This window comes from Erythrolamprus reginae, chromosome 10, assembly GCF_031021105.1.
Source record: "Erythrolamprus reginae isolate rEryReg1 chromosome 10, rEryReg1.hap1, whole genome shotgun sequence".
NCBI classification, from domain to species: domain Eukaryota; kingdom Metazoa; phylum Chordata; class Lepidosauria; order Squamata; family Dipsadidae; genus Erythrolamprus; species Erythrolamprus reginae.
This window is the reverse complement of record NC_091959.1, coordinates 16796724-16824145: the sequence shown is the minus strand read 5'-3', so window position 1 is coordinate 16824145 and position 27422 is coordinate 16796724. Positions and strand designations below refer to the sequence as shown.

The 27422-nt window shown below is 39.5% G+C and overlaps 2 protein-coding genes across 2 annotated transcripts in view; both read left to right on the top strand.

Annotated features, from left to right (window-relative positions):
- LOC139172754 (vomeronasal type-2 receptor 26-like) overlaps positions 1-2452 on the top strand; it is a 42144-nt gene extending 39692 nt beyond the window's left edge. Inside the window, exons 4-5 of the mRNA XM_070761980.1 lie at positions 160-286; positions 1542-2452. Coding sequence (XP_070618081.1) covers positions 160-286; positions 1542-2452 — 1038 coding nt within the window. The remainder of the gene's footprint in view (positions 1-159; positions 287-1541) is intronic.
- A 7610-nt stretch (positions 2453-10062) lies between these two features.
- LOC139173191 (vomeronasal type-2 receptor 26-like) lies at positions 10063-27121 on the top strand. Its single transcript, XM_070762789.1, has 5 exons — positions 10063-10236; positions 17884-18678; positions 23912-24124; positions 24697-24823; positions 26211-27121. Exons 1-5 carry the CDS (start codon positions 10063-10065, stop codon positions 27119-27121), a joined length of 2220 nt encoding a protein of 739 aa, XP_070618890.1.
- Positions 27122-27422: the final 301 nt, after the last annotated feature.

Sequence of the window (27422 nt, the reverse complement as noted above, 5' to 3'; positions counted from 1 at the left end):
TCCTGCATCTGTTTAGAAGAAGTCAGAGATTTCAAATTAACCTCAATGAAGACCAGAGGCTAATTGTCTCCTGCCATTATTATTATTATTTTTACCTACATTTTCTATAGATGGAGAATCCTAACGTATTTCCTAACATATTCTCTTTTTTCTGCTCAGTCTCTGCCTGAGTCCAAATGTGTTGAAAGTTGTTATCCTGGATTTGTCAAGAGGGCTCGAGAAGGAGACCCAGTTTGCTGCTATGACTGTGTTCCTTGTCCGGAGGGGACCTTCTCCACTCAGGAAGGTGGGTGACCCTGAGGAAAATGGGAGGCTTGGTGGAACTGGATCCATCCAGAACATTTTCATGAAAGTGCAAGTTAAAAGACAGATTGGAAAAACCTTTTTTTTTTCTTCATTTGTAACCTACACAATTTTTATCTAAAAGGAAGTAAATCAAAAAGACTTCGAAAGAGGGCTGGGAAGAGACGGGAGGAGGGGGGAGACTGGTCAATCTTTACTAACAGCAGAGGAAATATCTCTTCTACTTTTTAGTTTGGAGAAGTGCTACTAAGTTTACCTTTCTAGGATCATCTGAGATATTTGAAACTTGATGAATTCTTTCAGATCCACCTTCTGAAAGACCTGGCATTTCACTGTATATTGCCCCCCCCCCTGAGGATCACTGAGAAGGTCCATCATGTGGTGTTGTGGATATTTTTAGGGGGGAACTCCTTACACAAATATTCTGCCCATCATATCGATCCATCAATCAATGCAAACACATGCTGGAGCATTGGAAACTCAAAGACCAGCTGGCCAGTGTGAACATGTCTGTTTTGGCCATTTTTGGGACATTTCCCGGCTGTTTCTGGCTGTTTCCCAGGTCAATTTTGGTCCGAAAAACGGCGTGAAAATTGTCTTTCTTTTGGCTGTTTTCTGGACCATTTTTCAGGCTCTTTTCTGCCTGTTTCTCAATGCTCCACTCCCTGCACTGGAAATCATAAGATCAGCTGGCAATGGCACACATTCCCAGAGAGAGGGCTCTGAGTGCCACCTGTGGCACCCGTGCCGTAGTTTGCCATCATGGATCTATATCATTTCAGACAAGTGACTGTCCAATATCTTCTTAGAAGCCTCCAATATTGAAGAAAACAAAACCTCTGGGGGCCAGCTGTTCCACTGGTTAATTGTTCTCACTGTTATTGCATATTGCTTCCAGATGTTATAGGATACTCTAGGCATTCTCCAAGTCCCTTTAACTTCCATGGGGCAGGATTCAGGATGTTTGGCTAAAAGATTATATGATTCATTATTAACCTCTAATAATGTAGGTTCCTATGAAGTTTCGACACACTACACAGAAAATAATTAACATCCTATGACTCCACTCAACTTTATATACCCAGCTACATTTTTAAAATATCCTTCTTAGCTCTTTTGAATGAAATAGTTCAGAAATAGTTCTTGGAAAATATTCCTGGAATTAGGTGTTGTCCAAAAAAAGATTTTTCTTGTAATGTAAAAAATATATAAAAGAAATATTGTTTTTTATTTTTTAGATACTGAAAAATGCACCAAGTGTCCGGATTATGAATATCCTAATGAGCACAGAGTCCAATGTATCCCCAAAGTTATAACTTTCCTGTCTTATGAAGACTTTCTGGGCATCATTCTGGTCTCTTTTGCCCTACTGTTGTTCTTAATCACAGACCTTGTTTTAATCATCTTCATTAAATATCGAGAAACTCCCATCGTCAAAGCCAACAACCGAGACCTCTCCTACATCCTCCTGGTCTCCCTCCTGCTTTGCTTCTTGTCTTCTTCTCTCTTCATTGGTCAGCCAAGGAAAGCCACCTGCCTTCTCCGACAGACAGTTTTCAGCATCATTTTCTCAGTTGCTGTTTCTTCTCTCTTGGCCAAAACCATCACAGTGGTGCTGGCTTTTCTGGCCACAAAGCCAGGAAACCAAATGAAGAGATGGTTGGGGAAGAGCTTGGCCAACTCCATCATCCTTTCTTCTTCTGCTGTCCAAATTGTCATCTGCTCTATCTGGCTTGGAGTTTCTCCCCCCTTCCCTGACTCTGACCTCCACTCCCAGCATGGAGAGATCATTCTGCAATGCAACGAAGGGGCTGTTTTCATGTTCTACGTCACCCTCAGCTACATGGGCTTCCTGGCTGCCATCTGCTTCACGGTGGCTTTCCTGGCCAGGAATCTGCCTGGGGCCTTCAACGAAGCCAAGCTGATCACCTTCAGCATGCTTGTCTTCTGCAGTGTATGGGTGACTTTTGTGCCCACCTACCTGAGCACCAAAGGGAAGTACATGGTGGCTGTGCAGGTCTTCTCCATCCTGGCCTCCAGTGCTGGTCTGCTGGGTTGTATCTTCATCCCCAAGGGCTACATTATCCTTCTGAGGCCAGACCTGAATACAAAGGAGCATCTCACAGCCAGAACAAATGTAAAAACATGATATATTACACCATTGTGATATTGAAAAAATGTTAATGTGACTTTTATTTTATTTCCATTTAGATACTATGCAAGAGTCAAATAAAACCATGTTTATATGTTGCAAAATGGGAAATTGTTGAACAATGGGAATTCTTGCAGCTCCATCCCCTTTTAATAAATCTTGCTAAATAAATCTTTGAAAAATTCAGAGGAATTCAGCTGTTCAGCAACAACTACTGAATGTGAAGGCTTATAGATAATAATGTGGGGACTTCTTAGCAGCTAAAAGTGTTTGTGAGAGAGAATGAGCAGGAAAAGAGGTTAGGACGAAGCTGTTGGGACCAAGTACCAGTCTGGTTGCCTGATCCTCTCCGTGAGAATGCCAGAATGATGTGAAATGCCATGTTTGATTGGTTCTCAGTTTGGAAGGGAAATCTTTATCCCTCTTACATAATTCTTTCTTTCTTTAGGATTTCAATTTGGGATTATTATTTTTTGTTCCTGTACTTCATACCAAAATTAAAAAAAATAAAGTAAATTTGAAAAATAAGGTTTCTAATGAACTGTCCACTTTGTTTTGTTCATTCAAGCAGAGAAATAAAATAGCAGTTTTCTGGTGTTTTAATTTTCCACCCTACAATTTCTGCTTAGAGCATATACTCTGCTCCTCTTCCAAGCTTGTCTTGTCTGTGAAGGGCTGGAGAAGATGTGCAGAGAATGGAGACCTTGAGACTCTTCCCAGGAGGAGCTTGAAGGGATCCTCTCTGAAGACAGATCACAAAAGTTCTGCATAATATTCATCCAAGTCCAAAAAGGGGGTGAATAAGGGTGGGAACCAGTGATGGGATTCAAGTAATTTAAAAACCTGTTCTCTGCCCTAATGATTTCTTCCAACAACCAGTTGGCCAAACTAGGGGAAGAGCCTTCTCCGTGGGGGGGCCGGCCCTCTGCAACCAGCTCCCCCCCCCAGAGATTCGCACTGCCCCCACCCCCCTTGCTTTCTGAAAAAGTTTGAAAACCTATCTTTGCTGCCAGGCCTGGGACCACTAGATCTCCTCCCCCCTGACCAACGAAGGTGCTTAGAGTGAATTACTGAGTAGATGATAAATTGAATGTTTTGTAAAGTTTTTAGGATCTTTTGAAGTTTTTTTAAAGTGTAATTAATTGGATCAAATTGATTTAATAGGCATTCTAAGTCTGTTGTGAGCCGCCTTGTGTTCATGGAGAGGGGCGGCATACAAATCCAATCAATCAATCAATTAATCAATCAAGAATGAATGAATGAATGAATGAATGAATGATTCATTGATGGATTGAATGCATGATTGATTGATTGATTGATTGATTGAATAGCTCAGAAAGTTAACAACCGGTTCTCTTGAAGTGGTAACCAGTGGTGGGATTCAAGTTACTTAACAATCTGTTCTCTGCCTTAAGGATTTCTTCCAACAACCAGTTTGTCAAACTACTCAGAAAGTTAACAACTGGTTCTTCTGAAGTGGTGGAAACTGGCTAAATCTCACCACTGGTAGGAACATGTAGATTTCTGGAAGAGGCACCCATGGAAACTGTCCTGCTTTCCAACCACACAGATTGCTGATCAGTTGGGAATCAATGTTTAGGTCTCAAAATGGCTCCTAATAGTGAATGGAATCCCTTTGCAACTTCCATTTTAAGGAGATAAGAAAAGCTCTGATGGATCAGGTGAAGATCAGTCCAAGATGTGCAGTGACCATACAAATACCTCTGGTTCTCCCACAAGCAGAAGGTGGAGACCTATGGCTTTGCCCATCATGGAACAGGCATTTTCCCTCGATTTCATTTTCCTCCAACTCACCACACAGGATTGGACGCTCAGCCACCTTATATTCTAGGAATCCCAAATTCTGGTATCCCACATTAATCTGAGAAATTTTTTGCAAGTTTCATACTGCCAGTCAAAAAGTACTAAGGCGGGACTGGAACTCAGGAGTCGCCTGGTGATTGGCCCAAAGTCATCCAGGACGTTGATATGCTAAGGGAGGATTAGAACTCTGAGCCAGATGATTTTCATGCCTAATGGAGGATTAGACCTCAAAGTGCACGTTGGATGAACTGGAAAACATAGAGTAAAAAAATGCAAAATTTTGAATATCTACCACACTTTCCATCCGCAAAATGACATTGACAAGTTCTGCCTGTCAAGAAAAATAGGAGGCAGAGGGCTCTTTCAAATCTATCAAACTATAGAAGAAGAAAAATGGAGGGTTTCTTTTTCCAAATAGATTTTTTTTCTCCAACAGAATAAAAAACAATACATAAGTACAAACACTAAAACCATATTTTGAGTAATACATATATAAAATTTTTCTTTTTCTATTAATCATTCAATGGAGGTTTATTTTCTTCCATTACAAAAACATTCTATAGAACTTATATAATAATATCAGATAAAGAAAACCTAAAAAAAAAAGAAACCCCAAAAATCTTTTTCCCATCTTACATTCAAGAATTACATTGCATCAATAGAAACAATATCAAACTCTATATTATGTCCATCTTAATTCAAACTTTCATTTCTACATTAGATTAATTAATCCAATACCAACATATCCTGTAATTACTAGAGGCTCTATATATATCTAAAAGAAAAGAAAAGTATTTCTTATCATATATCACATAGACTATATTAGAAAATTCTCTGTGTTTAAATTCTTATTAATAGCTGAATTGTATAGTGCTACCACCAATTCTTATCTTGCTATCTGGCTAACAATATTTTGGTTCCTTTTTCATATCTCATCTTTCTCCAAAAATGAAGTTTGAATGATTATATGAACCAAAGTACAGAAAAAAATGCCGCAAGCTGTGAAAAGACAGAACATTATAAAAACAACAGAAACAAAGGCAGAATAGAAGGAAAAACAACTGGTTGTTGTCAGATTAAATAGATGGAAAACCAGAGCTTTGCGTGGACAATGCTGGAAAAACATTGAAGGAAAATGTGACGACAACCTTACATGGGCATGGCTTAAGATGGGAACCATCAAGAAAGAAACAGAAGGTTTAATATTCGCTGCTCAAGAATAGGCACTACAAATAATAATAATAATAATAATAATAATAATAATAATAATAATAATAATAATAATAATAATAATAATAATAATAATAATAATGCGTGATGTAGCGGCGAATTATGTTTGCCAATCCCAGTAAAGCGGCCTTTTGCAATTGACAGATGGAGATTTTGTCAATTCTGATGGTTTTCAAATGTCCACTGAGATCCTTTGGCACTGCGCCCAGTGTGCCAAGTACCACGGGGATCACTTTCAGTAGCTCATGCCACAGTTGTTGCAGCTCGATTTTTAGATCTTCGTATTTCACTAATTTCTCTAGCTGCTTCTCCTCAATTCTGTTGTCCCCTGGGCTTGTGATGTCGATGATCCATACTTTCTTTTTCTCCACAATCGGGATGTCTGATGTGTTATGCTTCAGAATTCGGTCAGTCGGAAGTCGGAAGTCCCACAGTAGTTTTGCTTGCTCATTTTCGACCACTTTTTTGGGCTTATGATCCCACCAGCTCTTTGCCACTGGTAAATGGTAGTTCCGACACAAGTTCTGGTGGATCATCTGTGCCACAGCATCATGTCTATGCTTGTAGTCAGTCTGTGTGATCTTTTTGCAGCAGCTGAGTATGTGATCGATTGTTTCATCTGTTTCTTTACAGAGTCTGCACTTTGGATAGTCTGTTGATTTTTCAATTCTGACTTTGACATTATCATTATCATTATCATTATCATTATCATTATCATTATCATTATCATTATCATTATCATTATCATTATCATTATCATTATCATTATCATTATCATTATCACTATCACTATCATTATCATTATCATTATCATTATTATTATTATTATTACCATGACAGGAAAGATACAGAAATCCCCTGACAATCCAAACTGCCCAGTTTGCAACGACAAATTTGCAACTGTTTCACACTTAATATGTGAATGCAGCAATATCATGCAAACTGGTTGCAAAGCTAGACATGATCGAGTTGCTACATTACTTCACTGGTCATTATGTAAAAAAAATGCAACATACTTGTATCCGAAAAGTCATGTGAGCACAAAGTGGAAAAAGTAACTGAAAATGAGATGGTGAAGATCTCATGGGACTTTCGAATGCAGGTGTATTGTCATTTGGAACACAATATGCCAGATATCATGGTTGTCAAGGGCCGAAGAGTTCAGTTTATTGATATCGCTGTAACAGGAGATGCCTGAATCGAAGAAAAAGGACTAGAAAAAATTACAAAATATCGTGACCTGGCCATCGAAACTACACGGCTATGGATAAAACATGTAACTGATACCCTTTGCCATCCTGGAACTTGGTACCACTTGGAATGTCACAAAACACATCAAGAAATTGCAGCTTCCTGCAATAACACCAGCAGAACTGCAAAAAACTGTGCTACTCGGAACATCGTATTTTAAGAATATATCTGGTTGATACCTAGGATGCTGGAAGCAACCAATGTCAACCATGAGCACTAGTCAGTGGTTTTGGGGACAGTTTTTAAAATGTTCATTGCACTGAATTTCATGTTTAATGAATAAAAGCAATAATAGTAATAGTAATAGAGATAATAATAATAATAATAATAACAACAACAATAAAAATAATAAAAAGAAGAAGAAGAAGAAGAGTAGTACAGTATTATTACAGTGTTTCCCCTATAATAAGAAATGTCCTGATAATAAGCCCAACAGGCCTTTTCAGGACATGTCTTGAAATAAGCCCCCCACCCAAAAATAAGCCCCCTTCCCCAACTACCTACACGCCCCCCCTGCCCCATCTGCCACCCTCAAATTGTGCCCGAACATCTTCCCAGAGACTGGCAGCTCTCTGCTTCTCTTTCTCAGCCAGTCTTTGCAGTTCCTTGAAATGTCAAGAATAAGGGAGTGTGCCTTATTGATTTCATTATTTTAGGGTCCCGAGCACACCACCCCATCCATCTCATAGGTAAATCTGAATATACCTAATATTAACCAAAAATTCCTGACTGGATGCCGTTTTATTCCACTTTCCACACATAGCTCTCTTGTGTGACTCAGCACTTATTTTACATAATGACCCTCCTGCTCCAATTAACATATAACACCCATATTCCCGAAATTCTCCCCAAAGACCGTATCAATGACAAGGATGTGTTCCGTCTTCAGGCCATTCAGTTACTATTTCAAATATATGAGTACCCCTTTCTCTGGGCTCCGATCCCATCTCATCCCCTGTCTACCTTTAGCACTTATGCAACTTTGACAACCTTTGTGTTCCCCATTACCAACCCTAGCCACCTTAGAACCAGCATCACCCATCCTTCCTTTCTTTTCTTGTGGGTACTCTGGCGTCCAGGCTGGAAGGAGATAAACAAGCATTTAATTTTCTGGTTATCCGCAGCTTCAAGGGTCCGACAGGTTGGCTTATCCACGTATCGGGAGCATAGCTTCTCTTCACATGGGTATGATGGGTCCAGCCTCACTCTGCAATGGTATGAGTAATGAAACGGGCTTTCACAAACAGGTTCCAGCTTCTCAATTTCCCACCTCTTTATCAGGATCCAACCTCCAATTTCAATATGATGTACCTTAAAAACTCAATAAAGGTATTCGCAGTGACAAGCGACTGGATCTGTAAAACTCAAAAGATTTAGACATTAACTGCAAATACTTAAAACCCTGCTGTTCTGTTTCTAAAAAGTCACACTTGTACTGTTTGGGTCGGGAGGCCGCCTGTCAGGCCCAAAGTCATTATGTGAACTCCAAGGTGGGCCTGACACAGTTTGGGAGTGAGAGAGAGAGAGATATGCCACCACATGTTCCTTTCTGCAGATGCCACAAACACAGGAAGGAATCAGGAATCCTGTATAGGATTGGCCCTCATGACTGTACTTGTGGGTGTGGGGATGTGAGATGGGGTTTTGACCTGGATGTAATCTAAGGGACTCAGAGTTGGAATGATTCCAGTCGAATCCAGACATGGCCATTAATAAAATCTACCCGATGAGAAGCAGAGGCGTGGAATTGATTTATTTCCCAGAATGCCATTTTGGTTCACTAACTGTGGAATTTCAGGTTGCTAAGCTAGCTAATTTTTTTCTAACTTCTCTTTGGTTTTGTTTGAGTATCTGAGAGAGAGAAAGTTTTTTTAAAACTCTGTAAAGTTCTGGCAACTAGTTTTTCACTAAAGTTGCATCAGCACTTTTGTGTGATACCTTTGAACTTTAGATTTCAAAATAAAGTTAAACACGGGTTGGCTTTAACTCAGCAGGCAGCTTTTTCAGATCTGTGAGATGCTCGGGCATTAACTGGCCCCTGGGATTTTGTCTTCATGCCAACAAATGTCATATTTATTTGTTTCTTTAACCACAGTTGCCGGGTATTCCCTCTGGGGTCAGTTTCAAGCATGGAGCTCCCAAACCTCTCAATTCTAGATGACCGATTTAATTCCATCTCTGCCCCTGCCATTATGTGCCATATGGAGATTATTTCCCTTTCATTTCTCTCCAGAGAATTCCTCAAAGTTGAATTATCCAGGGATCTCTCCTGAGAGGGAGAATTATGATCAAAGTTTCAGCTCTGCTATTTGGCTGAATCCTCTAGGGGAGACTTTGGGCAGAGAAATATGGAGTTTGGGGACAACAAAGTCTGTGTTCTTGCATGTATGTCTCTCTCCTTTCCACACGAAGCTGTGTTTCAATCAGAAATGCAACTGGATCATATTCCATTGTCTGAGAATCCTCTGAATTCTTCTAATTCTTTAGGAACAGGAAGGAGATTGATTGAGTTACCCCATGAATTATGGACCTCCTGCTTTTGCTTTTGATGCTTCTTTCATTCCATCCAGTCTCTGGGAAGCTGAGAAGGAAATGCCCGCTGAGTTTGAAGCACCAGGATGGAAAACAACCACCGAGCCTATACAGCCCAGGAGACCATCTCATTGGTATAGTCACCAATGGAAAGGGAAGATTGCATACAACGTTGCTTTTCAACATGGCTCCTTCTCTTCAGTTTGTTGTCCATGATCCGTAAGTCATTCAGGGTGATGGGTTTGCACTCCCTCCATTCTAACATTCTCCTTCTTTTCTGTTTTCCCCCCATTTATTCCTATATTGGGGAATATGTCTAATTTCCTGAATGATTTTGATTTCTACGGCTTCTCTCTTTTGTCTGATTTTGTGAAAGAGACTCCAAAAGGGATCTGAGTAAAAGCTGAAAGCACTGCAGATTATCTTCTTCTCTCTGTTCAATCTTTAATTTATCAGTTGAATAATGAATTTTATTTGAAGTAGTGGTGGAATCAGTTGTAGTTGCTGTACCTCAGCCAAGTCCCATATTTGTGTAATTGATCATTGCTCTTGGTTCAATGCTGGCTTAAGGCTCAGTAGGCTTGTGGAGGATTATATATTAAAAGAAGTATTTGTTGTTGCTGTTGATTATAATAATAACATTTTTTTACAATAGGGATGTTTATAGTTTTGTACCTGGCTTACTATTAATTTTCAACATTCAAACGATCAACAAGAATTTTCTGTTCCTGCACAATCACACACTTGGCTACAACCTCCATGACAACCATATGAGTACTTTCTGCACTTCAGATGTCTTGCTGGACATTCTCTCCACTGGAGAACCCAATGTCCCCAACTATGGCTGTGGAAGGAAGGAGAATCTTCTGGTTCTTCTTGATAGCGCTGAAAGGGAAATCTCCATCCAGATATCAACAATAGGAGGCACCTACAAAGTCCCACAGGTTTGTATGTGTTTTTCTCCACCTGGTAAAAGTAAGTGGTGGGTGATGGTGGGTGAGCAATAAATGCAATCATCTCTTCTCCATGGAATTCAGGAGCTGCTTTTCTCCATATTAGTAAAAATGTCAATGTTTTACCCCATGATGTTTATGTTGAGATTAATCATAAAGGGCCTGAAATGCAAGCAATACATTGGTTTGTATGTGCTTTTCTCCATATTAGTAAAAATGTCAATGTTTTACCCCATGACGTTCATGTTGAGATTAATCATAAAGGGCCTGAAATACAAGCAATACATTGCATGGAGAAGACGTTCTATTTAACTATTTAACTGATCAAAAAATATCCCTAATAGTTGGGGCCTCTATTGGCATCTTCATTTTAGAAGACAAGATCTGCCCTATCCACTCAGATTGAAGTTGACAATAGTAAAATTTATTTATTTATTTATTTATTTATTTATTTATTGGATTTGTATGCCACCCCTCTCCGAGGACTATGTAATTAAAATGTGGAATAAAAAGTACTCTAGTAACAATAGACCAAATGGACTAGCAGACATTGTGGCTAAAATCTATGCCATGATCCTCTTAGTTAAACTTTAGAAAAATGCATTACTTGCAGAAGAACACATAAGTTAATAATCATATATTGGCTCAAATTGGTCTTGAAATATCTAATCTATATCAGTGATGTAAAACAAAGTCTGCAGGCTTTCTAGATGCTAGTGCAGCATTTGACTCAATAAACATAAATATGATGGAGAAAATGGATTGCTCTCAAAACAGAGCTCAGCCTGTTGGCCCTGATTTAAGCTGTTGTTTGAGAGGGAGATTTGGACTCAATGGAGTCACAAGAAGGATCTATGCTTACCAAGTGTTGTGAGTGCGGAGGATGAGGGAGACATGAGAGTGGATAGCCCATGGATAGACCCACGCTATAGGAGATTGCTCAGAAGGCAAGAGGACTTACATAGTAAAAGGTATTAGTGTATTGACATAGCTTCTTTGTGGTGTGATGTCACTTCCATACAAAGGATCTTGGGAAATGGGGTGTGGAGTTTCAACGTCATTCTACGGAAGAGATGTGAAACTGGAGGAGGAGGGGGTTTGGAGGAAGCTTTAAAACCATGATTTCTGCCTCAATAACACCCATTCTAAGCTGGATGCTTGTTGCCAGGACTCTGATGAGGGAAATTCATATGCTTAAATGATGAATAGACTTTGTTATCTATTGGAATGCTGATTTGACCAAGTTTGTGGCTTTCCCCAGACTTTGTTGACATTTAGCTCCAAAAAAGAAAATCCTCCTTTCTCCAAGTCTTTTAAAACCATCTGTGTGCTTATATCAATAAAGAGTTTGATTTATTCATAAAATAAAAGATTTTTGAGTCAAGGGTTTTGCTCCAAGGGCTGTGCACAGAACACGAAGGAGGAAGGGAAAGATGAATATTTGAACCCTTGTTATTCAGTGTAGATATGAATTAATTACTGGACTAATGCAGGATAAAAAACACATCGTAAATAAATGTTATTTCATTTTTTTGACAAAAAATTCTAAATTAGTGGACCAGTGAAAATGCAGGCCCAGTACTCTTCAACATCTTCATGAATGATTTCATCTGAGGAGACAAATGGGGGAATCGTCAAATCTGAAGACGACACTAAAGTGGCAGAAATAGCCAACAGCCCAGAAGATAGGTTGAAGACCCACATGGATCTAGATAGACTTGAACTCTCAGCCTATCTAACAAAATGTAATTCAATATAGAGAAATGTAAGATGTTACACTTAGGCTAGAAAAACTAAATGTACACTTTCAAATTAGGTGAAATCTGCCTCAACAGCAGTAACTGTGAGTGGGATTCTTGGAGTCTTAGTGGAGAATCACTTAAAAATGGACCAGCAATGTGTGGTACCAGCCAAAAAAGCCAAAAATGTTGCCATTAATAGATAGATAAAATCAAGATCATATGAAGTATTAATACCTCTTCATAATGCCTTGGCAAGACCACACTTGGAATACTGCATCCAATTTATAGAATTATAGAATTATAGAGAATTGGTAGAATTATGGAATAGAATTCTTTACTGGACAAGTGTGATTGGACATACAAGGAATTTGTCTTGATGCATATGCTCTCAGTATACACAAAAGAAAAAGATACATTTGTCAAGAATCTTGTGGTACAACACTTAATGATTATCATAAGGGTCAAATAAGCAATGAAGAGACAATCAATATTAATAAAATTTTAGGATAAAAGCAACACGTTACAGTCACACACTCATAAGCAGGAGGGAAAAGATGATAGGAATGATGAGAAAAAAACCTAGTAGAAATAGAAGTGCAGACTTAGTAAAAAAAAGTTTGACAGTGTTGAGGGAATTAATTGTTTAGTAGAGTGATGGCATTCGGGAAAAAACTGTTCTTGTGTCTAGTTGTCTTGGTGTGCAGTGCTCTGTAGTGACGTTTTGATGGTAGGAGTTAAAACAATTTGTGTCCAGGATGTGAGGGGTTAGTAAATATTTTCACCACCCTCTTTTTGACTCATGCAGTATACAGGTCCTCAATGGAAGGCAGGTTGACAGCAATTGCTGTTTCTGCAGTTCTGATTATCTTCTGAAGTCTGTGTCTGTCTTGTTGGGTTGCAGAACCAAACCAGACAGTTATAGAGATGCAGATAATAGACTCAGTGATTCCTCTGTAGAACTGTATCAGCAGTTTGAACTTCCTGAGTTGGCGCAGAAAGAACATTCTTTGTTGTGCTTTTTTGATGATGTTTTTTATGTTAGGTGACCATTTTAGGTCTTGAGGTATGATAGAACCTAGAAATTTGAAGGTCTCTACTGATGATACTGTGTTGTCTAGTATTGTGAGAGGTGGAAGGATGGAAGGAAGGGTTTCTCCTAAAGTTTACCATCATTTCTACAGTTTTGAGTGTGTTCAGTTCTAGATTGTTCTGATCACACCACAATGTTCGTTGTTCAATCTCCAGTCTGTATGCAAATTCATCATTATCTCGAATGAGTCTGATCACTGTTTATATCGTCTGCAAACTTCAGTAGTTTAACAGATGGATCATTTGAGATGCAGTTATTGGTGTATAGACAGAAGAGAAGTGGTGAGAGTACACAACCTTAGGGGGGGGGCTGTGCTAATTGTACATGTATCTGATGTGATTTTTCCTAGCTTCACCTGCTGCTTCTGTCTGTTAGGAAGAGAGGTCATCATTTTGATGACCATATTATAAAAAAGAAGTAGAGACTAAGATGATTAAGGGTCTGCAAACTAAAACATATGAAGAACAGTTGCAGGAATTGGGTATATCTAGTCTAGTGAAAAGGACTGGGGGTGACTGAGAGGAAAATGTAAAAATAATTTATTTTGGGTAAAGAGGGAACCAAAGGACAGCCATACCAAGTTGTCTTTTATACTCAAATGACCTTTTCTCTATATTATTATTATTATTATTATTATTATTATTATTATTATTATTATTATTATTTATTAGATTTGTATGCTGGCCCTCTCCGTAGACTCGGGGCGGTTCACAACAACAATAAAACAATTCAAGACAAAACTAATAATTTAAAACATTTTAAAAAACCCTTATTAAAGCAGACATACACACAAACATACCATACATGAATTGTATAGGCCCGTGGGAGATGTCTCAATTCCCCCATGCCTGATGGCAGAGGTGGGATTTAAGCAGTTTACGAAAGGCAAGGAGGGTGGGGGCAGTTCTAATCTCAGGGGAGAGCTGGTTCCAGAGAGTCAGGGCCACCACAGAGAAGGCTCTTCCCCTGGGACCTGCCAAACGACATTGTTTAGTTGACGGGATCCGGTGAAGGCCAACTTTGTGGGACCTAATCAGTCGCTGGGATTTGTGCGGCAGAAGGCGGTCCCGGAGATATTCTGATCCGATGCCATGAAGGGTTTTATAGGTCATAACCAACACTTTGAATTGTAACCGGAAATTGATCAGCAACCAATGCAGACTGCGGAATGTTGGTGCAACATGGGCATACTTTGGGAAGCCCATGATTGCTCTCGCAGTTGCATTCTGCACGATCTGAAGTTTCCGAACACTTTTCAAAGGTAGCCCCGTGTAGAGAGCATTACAATAGTTGAATCTCGAGGTGATGAGGGCATGAGTGACTGTGAGCAGTGAGTCCTGGTCTAGATGGGGCCACAATTGGTGCACCAGGCGAACGTGGGCAAACGTCCCCCTCGCCACAGCTGAAAGATGGTTCTCTAATGTGAGCTATGGATCAAGGAGGATGCCCAGGTTGTGGACTGACAGATGGAATTGTCCTTGGGAGGCAGAAACCACACCCATCCAGACCCCAACAGCCTCCAGGCACCGGCACATCACTTTCACTGCTTCATTAACTGGACATGGGGTGGAGATGTACAACTGGGTATCATCTGCATACTGATGATACCTCACCCCATGCCTCTGGATGATCTCACCCAGCAGTTTCATGTAGGTATTGAATAGCAGGGGGGAGAGGACCAAACCGTGAGGCACCCCACAAGGGAGTAACCTTGAGGTTGACCTCTGACCCTCCACTAACACAGACTGTGACCGACCAGAGAGGTAGGAGGAGAACCACTGAAAAACAGTGCCTCCCACTCCCAACCCCTCCAGCCAGAGCAGAAGGATACCATGGTCGATGGTATCGAAAGCCGCTGAGAGGTCAAGCAGCACCAGGACAGAGGATAAACCCCTGTCCCGGGCCCGCCAGAGATCATCCATCAATGCGACCAAAGCAGTTTCTGTGCTGTAGCTGGGCCTGAATCCTGACTGTTGAGGGCCTAGATAATTGGCTTCTTCCAAGGACCGTTGGAGTGGAGCACCACCACCTTCTCAACAACCTTCCCCATAAAGGGAAAGTTCGAGACTGGCCGATAGTTGTTAAGAACGGCTGGGTCCAGGGAAGGCTTATTTATTTATTTGTTTGTTTGTTTGTTTGTTTGTTTGTTTGTTTGTTTGTTTGTTTGTTTGTTTGCTTGCTTGCTTGCTTGCTTGCTTGCTTGCTTATTTATTTATTTATTTATTTATTTATTTATTTATTTATTTATTTATTAGATTTGTATGCCGCCCCTTTCCGTAGGCTTCTTGAGGAGGGGGCACACAAGTGCCTCCTTGTAGGGATCCGGAAAGGACCCCCTCCCCAAAGAAGCATTGACAATCTCCTGGACCCAGCTCCATGTCACGTCCCTGCTGGCAGACCCAGTGAGCAGGTGGCAGAACACCCAGCTCCAATGGCCTTGTCCACTTCATCAGGTGTCACCAAATCAAACTCTTCCCAGACAGGTGGACAAGTACGGGCCCCAGTCACCTCGACTGACTCGTTGTCAGTCGACTCTGTTATCCAATTAGAGTCGAGGTCTGCCCGGATCCAAGCTATTTTATCAGCGAAAAACATATTAAAATCCTCGGCACTACTCTGTAAGGGCTCTCCAACTCCCCCCTGGTTAAGAAGGGAGCGGGTCACCCTAAACAGAGTGGCTGGGCGGGATTCCGCTGATGCAATCAAGTACCATTATATAAACATGCGTGCAAAGCAGTATTATGAACAAATATTGTATTTTTAGCTCATTGTGTGAAAAACGAGATATAAAACCAGGGCTAGTCGTTAAATAAGAGGAAAAAACACATTAAGAACATATGTCATTGCTCACGTCATGACTTATGGGAGTGTTCAATATACTGGGAATCACATAGGTATTGTTGATTCAATATAAAAATGGATGTGTGAAGATGTCAATTGCCTTCTTGAGGTATGATTCTCTACCTGAGTTGGCCTTTCCTTGATTAAGGATATAGTAAACATTTGTTCCTGTTCACCTGGCTCCTGTGTCATTATTTTTACTTTTCTCACAGTGACATAACAAAGGTGTGCAATATTTCAGGGGCTGCCACAAAGAATAGGGGGATGGCCTAACCTATTTTCCAAAAACCGAAAAATAAGAATAGAAACAATGGATTTAAACTAATCAATGAGAGAAACAACCTAGAACTAAGGAGACATTTTCTGACACTCAGAACAATTAATCAGTGGAATAACTTGTGTCCAGAAGTTGTGGGTGCTCCAACCCTGGAGGTTTTTAAAAAGAGACTAGACAGCTACTTGTCTGAAATAGTATACAGTCCCCTGATTGAGCAGGGGGTTAGACGAGAAGACCTCCAAGGTCCCTTCCAATTCTTTTATTCTGTTTTAAGTTCTTTTATAGGTACACATATTTAGCATGCTAAATACCTATTGGAACACACTAGTTTACACTATCAAAATGATATTATCATACTTACACATTGGATTGTATATTATGTGAACAAGACTTGGATTCTTCTGTCATGATAATTATCTGGTAATTAATCAATCAAGTTCAAAAGTTACAGTCTTTGGGAAATGAGATGGTAGCCACAGTTGGTCAGCCAATAGAGCATGTAACACCTTTCCTTACCTGGGGTTGTTTTCTTTGAGACTGAATTTTAGACCCTCATCATCAAAGGAGCTCAGTCAGAGAAAGGGCATGAGTGAAAGTGGTGCTTAAATGAAAAACCTCATAGCTCTACAGCTTCCACAGCCCCAGTTATCAAAGTATAAGAGGCTAAGGTTTCCCCCATGTTCATCCATCTGATGTTTAGGGCTCCAGAGAGAAATCACTAGCAGAACCAACTCAATCACATCCTCTGAGGAGTGTCTTGGGGTGGGTAAAAGGACTCCAGTTGCTGCCGTCACACTTGTATTAGGAATTTACACAATTTCTGCTTTGTCTAAATTCAAAATATATGGATATCGGTATAAAATGTAATCTATGGAAACTGACAGACTCTGAAAAGAGACAAAAGTTCAATTAATGAGAAATCTAGGATTATGCAAATGACAAATTGTACTAGGAACTGAGCTCTCCCTGTTTCTTGTATAACTGGAGAAGAAGCTAAAAAGAGTCCTCCAGAAAAAATCTGGGATACAGAAACAGAAAAAGATGCACCAATCCTCAAAAATTATATTCTGCCCTTTACTGGAATATAATACTTCAGTCAGCATTTCTGTATGTTATTCTAATTATGGTAAATTGTAGAGGTGATACAGTTATATTATTCACATTGTTTATAGTTTCTAAAATTTATATTTCATTTTTATTGTACAATCTTGCTAATATTCTGCAATATTTCAAACAATGTCTAAGGGGGGACATGATCGAAACATTTAAATATGTCAAAGGGTTAAATTAGGTTCAGGAGGGAAGTGTTTTTCATAGGAAAGTGAACACAAGAACAAGGGGACACAATCTGAAGTTAGTTGGGGGAAAGATCAAAAGCAACATGAGAAAATATTATTTTACTGAAAGAGTAGTAACAAACGTCCAGCAGACGTGGTTGGTAAATCCACAGTAACTGAATTTAAACATGCCTGAGATAAACATATATCCATCCTAAGATAAAATTAAAAAAAATAGTATAAGGGCAGACTAGATGGATCATGAGGTCTTTTTCTGCCATCAGTCTTCTATGTTTCTATGTTTCTAATTACAAATTGTTCTAATACATTCATGAGAGGCAGGCTGGATTTATTAAAATCTAATATTTTGGATTTGATCTGAACTCACAGCATTCTTCATTGCTTTTTCAGATCAGTCATTTAACTTCTTCGGAGGCTCTGAGTGATAAAAGCAAATTTCCCTTTTACCACCAGATTCAACAGAAAGGAGGATTCCAGTACCCAGCCATTGTCCAACTGCTCCTCCATTTTAGATGGACCCTGATTGGCCTCTTTGCTTCAGACACAGAGAAGGGAGAGAATTTCATGAAGATTCTCCCTCCTGTGCTTGTCAGGAATGGAATTTGTGTGGTTATGTCTCAACAATTCTCAACAACTGAACATACAGCCTCCCTCAGGGATGCCCTCTCTAAGTGGAGACAAGTCAATGTCTTTGTTCACTTCATTGAATTTGAGTCCCTTTGGGACAGAATTCTTCCTTTCCATGAAACATTTCTGTGCTTGCCGGGACTCATTGAAGGGAAAGTCTGGATCCTCACAACTTTTGCAGGGTATAAAATAGACAAGCGCAGACTTCTCAAATATGTCCACAGTATTTTGAAGTTTGCTTACCTGACCAAAAGAAGGCCAATAGATGAAGCCTTTGAACCCCGTTTCTTTGTGGAAGAAAAGTTTCAAGATTTTTATTTTCTCTGTTCTCTTTCAAAGAATGTCTTTTCTGTCAAAAGCCGCAGAAGATGCACCCAGAAAGCCCCATTGGAGACCCAGCGGAAAAGGAACAGAAGAAGGATCACAAATTACTATAACAATTACAGCCTCATAAAGACCCTGGCCCAGGCCTTGAATGCTGCCTATTCCTCCAGATCAAGGAGGAGAAGGAAGAAGGGAGAAAAGATGTTGGCGTCTCCAAGGCTGCAGCCGTGGCAGGTAGGAGGTCCTGATATCGATCCATTAATCTTAGATCTTTTGGAGGAGGAATCCATAGGAAAAGGAAGGGAACCACCTCAACAGATCTGCCCAATTTAATTACTCAGAGAATAATGGTTCCAAAGTGGGGGGGGGTATGTGGTTCCTAATTTTTTTACTACCTCTCTGTGGGTGTGGCTTATTTTGTGGATGTGGCCTGATGGTCATGTGACCGGATGGGGGTGACTTGGCAGTCATGACTGGGTGGGAGTGGCTTCATAGTCATGTGATTCAGCAGATGTGACTTTGTGATCATGTATCTGGTTGGACGTGAGCTACTCAATGTCACTCACATCAAGGATGCCTCACCTGGCCCCTCCCCTCCCTGCCATTCCTTTTCGCAATCAGTCTCAATGAATCTACAGTTTTGCAAAAATGTTGTTCACCTTTTTTCCAACTTTACATACTATAGATCTCATTTCATGGACCCCTGAAAGGAGGAAATGGCTCCCAGGCTTTGCCCCGGAGTGTGAGAGGCAACATGCTCTTAAGGGGCTGCCAGAAAGAAGGGGGGGCAATGTATTTTCCAAAGCACCAGAAGGCAAAACAAGAAGCAATGGAGGGAAACTGAAGAAAGAGAGAAAGGGGAATTACTCTAATTATATTAAAAAGTGGTTGCAAGTGGAGCTCAGCAGTGTGGGAACGCAATCAGGAGAAGTGCCTCATGACTGGACAAGGATTTTTCTTGTCCTCCCCCTTTTTAGTTGGGGGAGCACACGGGGAGGAACTTGGCGGGGGTGATTGGGGTGAGGAAAGGGAAAATAAGCAAATCAAGAGCAAAACAAGAGGGGAAAACGGTTATTCTTGTATATTATGAGTGAGTGTACTATAATGGTATTAAATGTGAATGGTTTGGGATCAGATTTGAAACATTACAGGATTTTGAGGATGGCTAAACAAAACAAAGTGGATATTATGATTTTGATAGAAACACATAAAAGACGGGGAGGAAGGGATAAATTGATTAATAATAGGAATTGGAAATGGGTATACGAATCATGAGGGACACAAAATAGTAGAGGTACAGCAATTCTTATTCATCAGAAGGTTTTATTTGAAGAGGTTGGAGTTAAAAAAGATAGAGAAGGGAGGTGGTTGTTTGTTAAAGGGAAAATTAATCAAAAGAAGTTGACATTGACAATTAATGATGTGGGCGATATTAAACAATCAACTGTGTGGGATGCATGTAAGGTTTATATGAGGAGACAATGTATATGTATGGAAGTAGATATGAGAAAGAGGTGGGGTAGAGAAAGGGAAAGGAAGATAAAGGAAATAGAATTGATACAAGAGCAGCTGAGATTAAATAAGAGTAGGGATTGGAATAATCTATTGAAATTGAAAAAGAAACAATTGATTGTGTATGATGAGATCCAATGGAATAAGATGAAAATGATGATGTGGCAAAAAATATTGAACTGGGGGACAAAATCAATGCAACAAATGACAAGATATTTGAAGAAGAAGAATGAAAAATCATGTATATTAGCACCAAGAGACCTGAGTGGAGATGTTAGATATGGTAAAGAGCAGCTAGAGAAGATTATGAGAAAATATTATGAGGATTTGTATAAAGAGGAGCAAGTAAATATAGGAGTCCTTAACGTTGGGAAAATAGTAAGTGAAGAAGATAAAAAAATATTGAATGCAGAAATTACACAAGATGAAATTGCTAAAGTAATTAAAGGGTTAAAATAAGCCAAAGCACCGGGCCCAGATGGATTTACAGGAGAATTTTATAAAACTTATATGAATGAACTGTTGCCACATTTGGGGAAATTGTTTAATAAAATATTATTAACATAACCTATTTACATACAACATATTTACATAGGAACACAACAACTGGAGTAGATGTTTGTGGGAAGATAAGGCCAATGATGAGGGATGGGGCAAGGGGTGGGGCTTAATTCCACAACTCCGTGTGCCAGATGCTGTGCATTGGTGGACCATATCCAGCCAATGGGCCATAGTTTGAAGATCCCTGTATTAGAACATAGAATAATAGAGTTGAAAGGGATGTTGGGGGTCTTCTAGCCAACCCCTTGTCTAAGCAGGAAACCCTACACCACTTCATACAAATGGTTATCCAACCTCTTTAAAACTTGCAGGGTTGGAACATTTGCAACTTCTGGAGGCAACTTGTTTCACTAATTAATTATTCTCACTCTCAAGAAATTTCTCCTTAGTTCTAGGTTGCTGCTCCCCTTGTTTAGTTTCCACCCTTTGATTCTTGTCCTGCCTTCTGGTGCTTTGGAGAACAGCCTGACTCCATCTTCTTTGTGGCAACCCCTGAGATACTGGAACACTGCTATCATGTCTCCCCTGATTCTTCTTTTCATTAAATTTGCCATACCCTGTTCCTGAAACCATTCTTCATATGTTTTATCCTCCTGTCCCTTAATCATCTTTGTTGGTCTTCTCTGCACTCTTTCTAGAATCTCTAGATCCTTTTTACATTCTGGCAACCAAAACTGAATGCATTATTCCAGCTTTATTTATTTATTTTATTTATTTATTGGATTTGTATGCCGCCCCTCTCCGTAGACTTGGGGCGTAAGGTTTGGCCTTACCAAGACATTATAAAGTGGTGTTAACACTCACATAATTCTATCCCTCTGTTTATGCAACCTAGAACTGTGTTGGGTTTTTGGTAGTGCTGCACAAAGCTGGCTCATATTTACGGTAAATGGTTGTTGACTAGGACTCTAAAATCCTAGTGATAATAGAGATATACATGGTTTTTTAAAAACTGTTTTTAGGAGGTTTTACATTTTACATTTTATATGTATTTGGCTGTGAGCCACCCAGAGTCCTCTGAGAACTGGGTTACATATAAGTACAAACAAACAAACAAACAAACAAAGCCCACTCATAGTTATTACTGTTGAACAAGGTACCACATATACTTATAATGCACTAATAATTTCTTCTTGCAAATTCGGCCCACAATTATAAACATCTGCACATATATTTGCAACAACTTGATTTGTCATCCATCTATGGTATATAAAAATACGTAGTTAACAGGAAATCCAACAATAAAGTTAAATTTCAAAATGTCAACACTGTCTGTTATCTGTCACTGTATTTAATCCACAGAGAATTTAAAGGAGCTTCTTATCTACCACAGGCCACAATCATTATCTCTGATGCAACCAGAATCTGATCCATCCAATGATTAAATATCTTATTTGAATTCTTAATAATAATACATGCCCTTAAAATTTTAATTAGCATCTTTTCCAACAATTCCATTCCAATCGCCAAAGTCATAGGACCTCCTGTAAATTGAAACATGACAATTCGTAAAATTTGTTTTCCAGTTAAATATGATAGGTCCATCCCCCCATCTCCCTCAATCTTCTTGAAACAATTCATTTCATCAGTCATCAGTTCTCTCCACTTTGAGTCTTCAGGATCCATAGCCTCTCTAGTTTTCAAAGCAGACTCCTTCTTCAGAGATACCAGCAGCAAATTAAGTTCCAGTCAATTTGCCCATCTATCCATCCATCCATCCACCCATTCTATCCAATCCATCTGATTCAACAGTTGTTGCTTGCTTCTAATTATCATCTCTAAGTTTATTTAAAACTATTGTTATTATATCAAACTTTTAAAATGAATTTTCAAATAAGGCTTGAAAATTGAGAGACTTATATTTTTAAATCACATCAAATTAGCTAACTCTAAGATCATATTAATTACCATAATTACCATAATAAGATTATTATAATTATACTTATATAATATTATTATAATATTAATTACCATAACAAGATCATATTAATTACCAAAATCATTATCAAAAAAGCACAACAAAGAATGTTCTTTCTGCGCCAGCTAAGGAAGCTCAAACTGCCCAAGGAGCTGCTGATACAGTTCTACAGAGGAATCATTAAGTCTGTCATCTGCACCTCTATAACTGTCTGGTTTGGTGCTGCAACCCAACAGGACCGACTTCAGAGGACAATCAGAACTGCAGAAAAAGCAATTGCTGCCAACCTGCCTTCCATTGAGGACCTGTATATTGCACGAGTCAAAAAAAGGGCGGGGAAAATATTTACTGACCCCTCACATCCTGGACACAAACTGTTTCAACTCCTACCCTCAAAATGTCGCTACAGAGCACTGCACACCAAGACAACTAGACACAAGAAGAGTTTTTTTCCAAACGCCATCACTCTACTAAACAAATAATTCCCTCAACACTGTCAGACTTTCTACTAAATCTGCACTTCTATTCTACTAGTTTTTCTCATCATTCCTATCACCCATTTCCTCCCCTGTTGACTGTATGACTGTAACTTGTTGCTTATATCCTAAGATTTTTATTAATATTGCTTCTTCGTTGCTTATTTTACCCTTATGACAATCATTAAGTGTGGTACCACATGATTCTTGACAAATGTATATTTTATTTTATGTACGCTGAGAGCATATGCACCAAGACAAATTCCTTGTGTGTCCAATTACACTTGGCCAATAAAATTCTATTCTATTCTATTCATATTAATGACAACATATAAAAATTGATATCCAATGGCAAATTGTTATCCATAAGCTTCAGATTTCATAGGAAATATTAAGAAAAATTAATTAATTTTCTGGGAAGCGCATCTTATATGGTATTTAGGAAATGTAATGGTATCTGAGAATGACTTTAGGGATGAGAAGAGAGGCTGCATAGGAAAGGATCGGATAAGAGGGAGGAATCTTGCAGCTGCATAATGGGAGAGAAAGAAACTCAGAAAGAATCCTGGCTAACTTTTCAGGCTGAAAAAAAAAGTTGGTGGGAGATTTGTTTTTTCATATTTGCAACATTTGGTTAATGTCGTATTACCATCAAGTAGAATTAGCCCATCTGGAAGTGTTTTCCATCAGGATGACCAGGGAGAAGATTAGCCTGACACCTTGATAAACTTTCTGGGAATCTACCTGTGGTTTCTAAAAAGTTAATGAATCATCTTTTTTCCTCTGCTCTATAATTGACCAATTGTGTCAATTATATTTTCTCTATATTTTGTCAGTATACGATTAACTATTTTTTCTCAAACATTTTCATTCACTTTTGAAGATAGTGGCAGTATTATTTAACCATATTTGGAGATTAGACAATTGTAGAAGAAAGACTGAATGTGGGATAAGAAACAATGTTTTCCATATTTCAAATTCCTGGATGTTCCCATTCTAGTTTCATCCCTTTCTGGAGAAGAATAAATATTGGAATATTTCAGAGTTTAAGCTGTACTTGGACAAAAATGGAGAGATAAAGGCAGATGTGCACATTTTTGGCTACTTTATTCTCCCCAAGGAGGATCCCAGGAGAGAAACTCTGGTGTATTTTATAAGGCAGAGACTTTCTATCAAACAAGATGCTCTTTCACGGCTAAAGTTGCTTAATAAGGTGGGAGAAATTTTGCTGTCTTTTCTCTGTTTTCCAAAGCCTGAGGTCCCATTTCAAGTGGGGAAAGCCTAGAGTCTCCAAGGTGGTTGGCCTTCCAAGCCAGCTGGTGTCATCTAATGGAAGTTTTTCAAGAGACAGGACCTAAGTGGAACAACTTTGCCATGTTTTATGGAAATCTTTCAAGATCTTACTGGTCAGAGGTTTCTTTCTTCATCACAGTTTTATTCTACCTTTAAAAACTGAAATAAATCTTTTACATTAAACTTTATTCTCAGTTTTAATATGAATATATCCTCATACTTAAATCTTTTTTCTGCAATTACATCCCTCCAGACTTTTATTAAATAGAAAAGTACTTTATTGTAATGTTAAATTCCAAAAGCAAAAGGAAGGAATTAAATGTAGAATCTTCCAGTTGTTATACCTCCTGCATCTGTTTAGAAGCAGTCAGACATTTCATATTAACCTCAGTGAAGACCAGAGGGTAATTGTCTCCATCCATTTTTACCTCCGTTTTCTATGAATGGAGAGTCCTAACATATTTCCTAATACATTCTCTTTTTTCTGCTCAGTCTCTGCCTGAGTCCAAATGTGTGGAAAGTTGTCATCCTGGATTTGTCAAGAGGGCTCGAGAAGGAGAGCCAGGTTGCTGCTACGACTGCATTCTTTGTCCGGAGGGGACCTTCTCCACTCAGAAAGGTGGGTGAGACTGAGGAAAATGGGAGACTTTGAGGACCTGGATCCATCCAGAACCTTTTCATGAAAGTACAAGTTAAAAGGCAGATTGGAGCAAACCAGGCTTTTTATTTTTAACCTGCACAATTTCTTATCTAAAAGGAAGTAAATCAAAAAGACTTTGAAGGAGGGCTGGGAAGAGACAAGAGGAGGGGCTGGCAGACGGGTCAATCTTTACTGACAGCAGAGGAAATACTTCCTACACTTTAGTTTGGATAAGTGCTGCTAAGTTTACCTTTCTAGGAACATCTGAGATCTTTGAAACTTGATGAATTCTTTCAGGTCCACCTTCTGAAAGACTTTGCAATTCACTGTATATTGGCCTCCCCTTGAGGATCACTGAGAAGATCCATAATGTGGTGCTGTGGATAGTTTGGGGGGAACTCAATACACAAATATTCTGCTGGTCATATTGACCAATCGATCAATCAAAAGAGAACTGGAAGAAGACCATGGAGGTCTTCTAGTCCAGCCCCCTGCTCAAATAGGAGAACCTATATCAGTGATGGAAAAAAATTTTGGCATCGAGTGTCCAAACCAGAACATGTAGATACACATGCTGGAGCATCGGAAACTCAAAGACCAGCTGTCCAGTGTGAACATGCTTGTTTTGGCCATTTTTTCAGGCCCTTTTCAAGCTGTTTTTCAGATCATATTTGGTCCAAAAAATGACCTGAAAGCTCTCTTTCTTTTGGCTGTTTTCTGGACCATTTTCCGGCTGTTTCCCAGTGCTCCACTGCCTGCAAATACTGGGATGTGCACTGGAAATCAGAAGATCAGCTGGCAATGGCACACATCCCCATAGTGAGTGCTCTGCATGCCACCTCTGCCACCCATGCCATAGTTTGCCATCACAGATCTATACCATTTCAGACAAGTGACTGTCCAGTCTCTTCTTTAAAACCTCCAACATTGAAGAACACAAAACCTCTGGAGGCAATCTGTTCCACTGGTTAATTGTTCTCAGTGTTAGGAGGTTTCTCCTTAATTCCATATTGCTTCTAGATGTCATAGGATACTCTAGGCATCCCCCATGTCCCTGTAACTGCCATGGGGCAGGACTCAGGATGTTTGCCTAAAAAGATGTTATGATTCATTATTAACCTCTAATAAAATAGGTTCCTATGAAGAATCTACACATTACATAGACAATAATTAACATCCTATGACTCCCCTCACCTTCATATACTTAGTTACATTTTTTAAAAATACCCTTCTTAGCTCTTTTGAATGGAATTGTTTAGAAATACATCTTGGAAAATGTTCCTGGAATTAGGTGTTATCCAAAAATGGTATTTCTTGCAATGTTAAAAAACAAAAAATTAAGAAAATATTGCTTTTTATTTTTCAGACACTGAAAAATGCACCAAGTGTCCAGATGACAAATATCCAAATGAGTACAGAGTCCAATGCATCCCCAAAGTTACAACTTTCTTGTCTTATGAAGAATATTTGGGCATCATCCTGGTCTCTTTTGCCCTACTGTTGTTCTTAATCACAGACTTTGTTTTAACCATCTTCATTAAATACCGAGAAACTCCCATTGTCAAAGCCAACAACCGAGACCTCTCCTACATTCTTCTGGTCTCCCTCCTGTTTTGCTTCTTGTCTTCTTCTCTCTTCATTGGTCAACCAAGGAAAGCCACCTGCCTTCTCCGACAAACAGCATTCAGCATCATCTTCTCAGTTGCTGTTTCTTCTCTCTTGGCCAAAACCATCATGGTGGTGCTGGCTTTCCTGGCCACAAAACCAGGAAACCAAGTGAAGAGATGGCTGGGGAAGAACTTGGCCAACTCCATCATCCTCTCTTCTTCTGCTGTCCAAATTGTCATCTGCTCCATCTGGCTGGGAGTTTCTCCCCCCTTCCCCGACTCTGACCTCCACTCCCAGCATGGAGAGATCATCCTGCAATGCAATGAAGGGGCGGTAGTCATGTTCTACATCACCCTCAGCTATGTGGGCTTTCTGGCTGCCATCTGCTTCACGGTGGCTTTCCTGGCCAGAAATCTGCCTGGGGCCTTCAACGAAGCCAAATTGATCACCTTCAGCATGCTGGTCTTCTGCAGTGTCTGGCTGACTTTTGTGCCCACCTACCTGAGCACCAAAGGGAAATACATGGTGGCTGTTCAGGTCTTCTCCATCCTGGCCTCCAGTGCTGGTCTGCTAGGTTGCATCTTCATCCCCAAGTGCTACATTATCCTTCTGAGGCCAGACCTGAACACAAAGGAGCATCTCACATCCAGAACAAATGCAAAAACATGATATATAACAACATTGAGATATTTGAAAAATTGTTAATGACGTTTATTTGACTTCCATTTAGATTGTATGTACGAGTCAAAGAAAACCATATCGATATGTTTCAAAATGGGAAATTGTTGAACGATGGGAATTCTTGCAGCTCCATCCCCTTTCAATAAATCTTGCTAAAGAGAGCTCTGTAGAATTCACGGAATTCAGCTGTTCAGCAACAGCTACTGAATGTGAAAGCTTATAAAAAATAATGTAGACATTTGTTCCTCTTGACAGCAGCTAAAAATGTTTGTGAGAGAAAATGTGTAGG

Bases quoted from the DNA above. Each gene is read 5' to 3' on its own strand.
- LOC139173191 (XM_070762789.1), top strand. From the start codon at position 10,063: ATGAGTACTTTCTGCACTTCAGATGTCTTGCTGGACATTCTCTCCACT. The intron at 18,679-23,911 runs GTAGGAGGTCCT...TTCCCATTCTAG, and splicing joins CAAGGCTGCAGCCGTGGCAG to TTTCATCCCTTTCTGGAGAA. The intron at 24,125-24,696 runs GTGGGAGAAATT...TTTTCTGCTCAG, and splicing joins GGCTAAAGTTGCTTAATAAG to TCTCTGCCTGAGTCCAAATG.